This window comes from Aquila chrysaetos, chromosome 22 (genome assembly GCF_900496995.4).
Source record: "Aquila chrysaetos chrysaetos chromosome 22, bAquChr1.4, whole genome shotgun sequence".
Classification (NCBI taxonomy): Eukaryota; Metazoa; Chordata; class Aves; order Accipitriformes; family Accipitridae; genus Aquila; species Aquila chrysaetos.
The window spans coordinates 10,939,876-10,946,869 of NC_044025.1; the positions used below are offsets into that span (position 1 = coordinate 10,939,876).

Consider the following 6,994-nt stretch of genomic DNA (forward strand, 5'->3'; position numbering starts at 1 on the left):
CAAAGTATAGCTGGGATTGCATCTGTTCACGTACAAGGTCTATGGGTAAGGCTGTAGTTGAGGTATGTAGCTCATAAATAGCAAGGATTCAAACGTTGTTATTCAGTGACATAGGCAGTTATTAGCGTCTTAAAAGACTGCTGTCTGAAAGGGAAAAAAAAATTTGAATAGCTCCAGCCTACTGCCAAAAGTGCATTGTTTTCACAAGGCTGAACATGCCTTCACCATCACTAGCACCAGACTGAACTTACTCAGGATTTATAGCTCATAAATTATGTGATGTAAAGTCAGTTCAGTTCAGTTCTTTGATACTTTGGATTTTTTGAGAGACTGTATATGGAGAAGAATACTAATATCAATCTTATTTCATGATAACTTCTACTAACAACCCCATGTTGTCAGACCTGGATTCATCTATGAACTGTGTAAGGTCACACTTCCATTAGGGTTCCAGCAATCAGGAGTCCTGGATTTCTTTAAAGTAGTTTTTCCTTAAAAAAAAAAAAATTTCTGAAAAAGCTAGGAGTCAGAGATGCTTTTTGATGTCTTTTATTGTAAAAGGTATGGACATTTGCTGGCAGAATACTCGATCACATTCTCTACTTGACTGTCATCCAGAGGACACTGCATGCATTCAGGCTGAAAGCATAGGACAGTTTCCACTAGGCACCTGAGAAATTTCACAGGAAAGAAGTCTTTCAAGTTGAAAGAGACAAGTTGCAAACTGATCACCTACTCTGGTGCCCTTTGCTTCCCAGAGTTACCTGGGAAATAAGAATTAAATCAGCTATAGTCATAGCCAACTGTAAACATTTTCCTGCGATGCAACAGAAATTACCTAGATAATTGATCCTGAAGTGTTCTTTCCAGTTTTAAACAGGAAATGTCTTTCCTAAATCAGGCAGTGCAATGAGTTACACCTGACTTGGCACCTACTACTCAATGCTGTGTTATGCAGCAGAGATGTATGATGCTTCTTCTCATCTGTCTTATATCAAAGAAAATCTGACAGCTCTTGGTCTCCCAGCTACTACCCCACCCCCCAAAACATCTTTCTTCCCACTCCCAAGCCTAGTATCATCTCAAACCACTTCCCTACTCCCTCCAGATGAGACAACTCCCTTTTTCTTCCCAAACCCTTGCCTGAAGGCATGACTAACAAGTATACATGCTGCTCTCTGTATTGCAGTTAATAGCAAAAAAATCTTCATACTTTGGCTGTCCCTCCACATGCAGAACTCCAGGTGCATCTGAATTTCACTGATTTCAATGCCTTCCCATAGGTCTGATAAAGGTTAATCATCTTTGGCAGACAGCAATCCTGCACCAAATGGAACAAGTAATCCATTGCCAATCTAACAGGACACGTATTTTGCAACTGCAGCTGCTTAGTATCAGGAACTCACTGCAAGAAAAAAGAGAATTTAGAGGATGGCACCTTCACAAGGAAATGCATTTGAATAGAGTATAGATTAGAATATATTAATTAACAGCTGCACTTAACTGCAGGTTATAATGGACTTTAAAACTACTTGAACCAGACAAATGCAAAGATCTATCAAGGCATTAAGGCTGCAAGTCACAGATAACTAAATAACTCAGGATGATACTACAGGAACTTTAACTTCTACTGTTAAGTTAAAAATGCTAGTTGCTCTAATCATTCCAAGCATAAGAACAACTATTGCAAGTTACTTATTCCTTCTTAATAAATCAGATGCAGATTATAAGGAAAATTTTTGCTTTCAGAAAGCCCTAGCAGATAGAACAATTCACAATTAACTTCCTTTCATGCAGTATGGTTTTAAGTTCCCCAGCAAAGCTGCAGATTGAAATTTTCCATCAAGATAGTGGTTCCTCAGTAATGTGCACACAGGCCTCAATATTCAAATCAACGTTAAGATACAGGGCCTTAGCAGAGATGGGTGCATAGTCATTTGTGTTAAGACAGAGTAGCAATTATAGCCCCCTGAGGCCCCTTGAGTTATTTTGATCACAAAAGCCAGAATGAGCATGTTTGCAACAAAGACATCCTCAGTCCTTTCAGCTGGAAAGATATAGGTTGCTCTATTTAAACCAGTCAATTTGGAATGAACAGTTATTCACTCTCAGAGATGTTACCCTTACTCCAGCAGTGAATATTTCAGTCACTAACAATTCAACACCCCAGTGTATGTTCTAAAGAAGAGCTATCTAAAACTTTCAATGCTAAAGCACAATAACTTGTCACCACTCTACTTTCAGCTATATTTCAGTAAAGGATATATATTTTTAATCCATTTGATATTGTTCTGAAAGCTATCCAGCCAATTCCCTGTCAATCACTGCTGGATATGCTTTACTGGAATAAAAGGCCTTTTGGCCTGATCCAAAACCAGCACTGGCAGAGTCCACAGTGTTCCTTGATAGCTGTTTTACATCATACCTATGTCTTCAGTCCTAATATATTTTTAGCAGACACTTAAGTGGAAGCAGCTCAGATGACTGTCTGACTTTGACAACACGCCGATGATCAAAGTGTCCTCCCTGTCAAGCCAGGAAGAATACAATGCCTTCTCTATCTTGCATTATACAAACTACAGAGATGAGGTACATGAAAAACGTTAAGTAGTAAGTGCAGAGACACAAGACCTTTAGGAGGCATCCTGAGATGGAGCAGGAGGATCCTTATTCTCAGGCTCTGGAGGAGGAGCTGGCACACTTTCCTCTTTCTTTTGTGCAGCCAAAAATTCATGAATCGCCCTCTCTATCTGGGGCCTGAAGATGTGGTTTAGTTTTGGATCCACCACCTGAGAAATAATTCTGTCCACTCCAGCTTCCAGCATTCCTGACCTTGAACAAAGACAAAGGAGTCATTCAGCTCCTCTGAAAAACTTCTCCCCAATCTCCTCCAGTAATTCTCCAGAGCCCTCCTGTCAACTGCAATTAGCATTAACATGGTGAGAACTGCAGCCCACTCAGTAGATCCTTAACAGGGAGCTGTTTCAATCACCTAATTCCCCCAACCCCCTCTCACTTCTCCCTACAGAATTAACAACTGACATCTGGTCTCCCAGGTACTTAAATGACATGTTGGACAAGAGCCACTTTAATAGGGCTCATGTGGAAATGAGGTCAACATGAAAGCAAACAAACACATTTTGGCACAAACAAGGGAAACAAGCTATTCTGAGGAGGAGGGCAGGTGAGAGCACAGTCTTTTTTTTGGCTGACTGGAGGGAGAAGAGGCCTGCCCCCTAATAACATTACTGTCACTCACTCCTTGTAACTGTTAGTCTAGACAGATGGGTATTAATTATAAAAACAAGCACATGTAGCACACAGCAAAGTTTCTGGAACTGAACACTAGTAATTGAAGTGACTTATTACTTCAGGGGCTGTGTCAGACTCTTGGATTGTGGGGCACAGGCTGTCTAGAAGGCTTAAGTCATGTCTGCAAGGGAGCGGGGGACAGGAAATGGAGACATTGCCTGGCACTCAGAAAAGGAGCCACAAGACTAATAAGGCCGTGAATGCTGGTGAGCGAGTGGGTGCAGGGTCATGGCACATCATGTCACCTCCAGGTAACAGCACACGTATATGTGCATGCAACAAAGGGCATACACATCTTGACACCCTCAGCACTCAGTCTTGCAACCACAGGAGTGACAGGGACTCTTCAAACTCCCTAATACTGTGTGTCTATTCTTTATACTAATGGCCTACTTAAAGGGAGCACTTTACATTCTTCTCATTACAGGCTCTCTGATACAATTTTCAATTGTCCGCTTCATTCTAGTGGTAGAGTAATGTGAAATAAGAGGAAGCATTAAGTGACAAACATGTCTCAAGGATTCCAAGACAGGAAATTCTGTACTTCCAGTGGACACCCCCTTCTCTAATTACAGATTAAACAAACTAATGTTACATGCTAATGATTTACAGGTTCTATCACGTGCTCTGAAATACAGTTTCTTCTGTGTGCGAGATGTTCTAACAGCTTTCCTTGTAAGCATAAATGCCATTATCAAGTTCCCTACTGCCCCTCTCCACAACTTTTACTATGAAGTTTTTATCCATGACTTTTAGTCAAACAAGCTAAGGCTCATACTTCAGACTGAAATGAGTTAGCAGCAAGAGATACTAAACCAAAATCTCTAAGCAGCATAGTTTAAGCCAGCTTTCCTGCCATGCTGAAAATGTAATATCTTAAATAGTTGTACAAAAGCTACCCTCTGCTGCATGAAATCAGGCTAGCCCAGTTTGATTACTGCCTGCTAGTGGTTGGAGTCTACTTAAGCTTTGGCATCTTCAGGATTTTTTTCTTTTAGTGATGTAGGCTCTTCTCTTTTCTAAAAATAGAGATCAAGGTCATTCAGCTCAGCACATCAGGCACAGTTTTGGTAGCAGGCACAGTTTTGGTTATTTGCAGCAATAACTTTGCTAGGTAGCAAATATGAGTACTTCACCATGCTGCTCAACTCATGAAAATACAAATTTCAGGCAAAGCAGAAAGCATTTTAATCAGAGTTAAGACTGCATCCACTATTACAAAGAAACTCAGGAAAGCACAACAGAAAGTGTTGTGAAAAACTTAATTCTACAAATTCTTATTTGACTTGGGCAATAAGGTAGTTATATATTACTTATCAAATAGCATTACCACTATTTTATATAATGTTGCTTACTTACTGAATCACACTCTGCCTCAGCCCATTTCGTAACTGGTTTTTGTTCATTGTTGGATTCCACTCCTGTTTGTCCAGATGGGTCGATACAAAGTTGTCTACTTTCTGCCTCAAATTTTGATACGCTGGCTAAAAAAAAAAAAAAAAAAAATCCAGCTAAACAGCTAAAAGACCTCAAAACAATCCCCTGCCAGAGTTCTTCATAGTACATCTTCTGTCATGTACACTACTGTTCTGTTGTCTGTATTCTCCATCCTTTCACTGTGTGGACAAAGGTAAGCTTGTTCTACCTGAGAACGCAACAGGTAATTGCAAAGCACAGTTGGTCAGAGTGCTATTACAATAATTCAAACAGCTGGATAGATTGGTTTTAAAATTGTTGTCTGCTCGTAATATTACTTAGTGAAATGCAAACTGCCTGTGCAGACAGTTGTTTAAACAGAGTTCTTGTTGTCTAGAAACCCTCTATCACAGAATTCCTAGGAAACTGGCTGAGTAATATTGTCACTAACAAAGAACTTAATTATCTGCTTTTGTGACACTAACACAGACGATAAGAATTATGTGGGTTTTATCAGCGGAAGCTTAATTCCAGTGAACAGAGATTGAACTAACAAACCCATATAAATACATAGGACCATCCAGATCCTGGTACCGTGCAAGGAAAGGACAAGAGGGTGGCAACATTTAAATTTCAGAATTTGATATGCAGATGGGATGATGAATGAAAGGGTTGGTAACAGCCGTGCAGCGTCTGCCCTGGGCAGTGTGTATCTACCCTGACAAAGCTGCTCTGGCCTATGGCTGCTCTGTGCAGATGACCTGACAGTTTCAGAAATGGTTTTGTGACAGCTGCTGGGGTGGCCCAGAATGACAATTGCAGGTCCCAGAACAGGACTCTTGCTGAAGGCGTAAAAGTTTGTGAAAACAAACCACCAGTGTTTAATTTTGACAGGGCAATTGCGAACAACCCAACTTCAATATTGCCAACAAATGCTCAGGAGCTCATGCTGTGACTGAGGAAGAAATCAGTTTCAAACAACAGTCTGAGAACACCTACTCGAGAAAGAAAGGTTAAACGTTTGTTTTGGAAATGGGATTATGCTCGAGAGCAACAATGTCCTTTTGGGAGACTGTTTTCCTAATAAGGCCTGGGCTATAAAATGGAAGACTGAGCCTATTCTCTGGCCTGTTCCTCCTCCGGAGCGCTGCTATCGCTTCAAGCCAGGACCACCTCCAGGGCAGCCTGTCCGACAGATGCCGGTCGCAGCGGGGGCACGAATCCCCACCGACCGAGAGAGCGGCACTGCAGCTGCCGCACGCCATCCTGGCCGGCCCCCCCCAGCCCCGAGGGCGGGACACCGAGGGGCGAGAAGGGAGGGGATGCGGGTGTCCCTTCGGCCAACGGTGGCCGGGTTCCAGGGACGGTGACCGCGGCTCCGGCCTGGGGAAGAGACACCGGCCGCGCCGCCCCGCCTCGTCCCGCCGGCGAGCCCCGGGGGCTGCCCGGCGGCCGCGCCCGCCCGGTTCGGCGGCACTACCTTGGTGTCCACGTCGGCCAGGCAGTCCCGGCGGAAGCCGTCGAACAGGCCGCGGCTCTTGAGCTGCTCCACGATGATGGCGATAAGCTGCGCGTCGCCGGGAGGTAGCGAGGCCGGGTCGGTGGTGCCGGGCCCCGAGCCGGAGGCCGCGCCGCCCGCGCCCCCTCCGCCGCCCGCTCCGCCGCCTCCCCCGCCCGGGGCGGCCCCGCCGGCGCCGCCGCTCTCGGACATGGCCCACGGCCTGCGCCCGGGGCCCGCCAGCGGCTGCGCCCCGCTCGCCCGCGGCTCCCGGCACAGCGACCGTCGCCGGCGCGCCGCGTTCGGCGTAACCGTGGCGCGCTGCATCACGGGGAGGGGAGTCCTCCACAGGAGAGCCGCTTATAGGCCGCGGGCCGCCGGGCGGCACGGGAGAACTACAAGTCCCAGGGTGCGCCGCGACGGCGTCCCCACAAGGCAGCGAAGGGGCGGGCGCCTTGCTCTTGCGATGCATCTTGGGAACTGTAGTTCGCCTGGGGGACGGTGCCGGCCTTGCCGCACCGCCTGCACCAGCGGCCTGTGTGGGGAGGGGGCTGCCCCGGCGGGCAGTTTGGCGGTGGTGCCGCTATAAGCCCGCCAGGTCGGCCACAGGACGCTGCGCACGCAGAGCTCTGCTCCCCGAGTCCACCCGGAGCGGAGTCAGGCCTCCGCTCCGCGGGTGCTGCGTTTGGGGCAGAGGGCCCCCGGTTTACCTCAGCATCGCGCAGGCCCCTCTGGATGTGCGGCTCGACGGTCTGCCATCCCTGTCCC

General features: G+C 46.2%; 1 protein-coding gene across 1 annotated transcript; it reads right to left on the bottom strand.

The window, feature by feature from the left end:
- Positions 1 to 533: 533 nt before the first annotated feature.
- BOD1 (biorientation of chromosomes in cell division 1) lies at positions 534 to 6,467 on the bottom strand. Its single transcript, XM_029998353.1, has 4 exons — positions 6,209 to 6,467; positions 4,672 to 4,796; positions 2,632 to 2,832; positions 534 to 1,405 (listed from the first exon to the last, which is right to left on the bottom strand). The coding sequence occupies exons 1-3, from the start codon at positions 6,437 to 6,439 to the stop codon at positions 2,634 to 2,636; spliced, it is 555 nt and encodes a 184-aa protein (XP_029854213.1). The 5' UTR covers positions 6,440 to 6,467; the 3' UTR covers positions 534 to 1,405; positions 2,632 to 2,633.
- Positions 6,468 to 6,994: the final 527 nt, after the last annotated feature.

What these genes read in the sequence shown, in the direction of transcription:
- BOD1 (XM_029998353.1), bottom strand. Translation starts at nt 6,439, where the DNA reads ATGTCCGAGAGCGGCGGCGCCGGCGGGGCCGCCCCGGGCGGGGGAGGC. An exon ending in TGGCCGACGTGGACACCAAG is followed by an intron (nt 4,797 to 6,208) that starts GTAGTGCCGCCG and finishes TTTTTTTTTTAG; the next exon opens with CCAGCGTATCAAAATTTGAG. An exon ending in CTGAGGCAGAGTGTGATTCA is followed by an intron (nt 2,833 to 4,671) that starts GTAAGTAAGCAA and finishes TCTTTGTTCAAG; the next exon opens with GTCAGGAATGCTGGAAGCTG.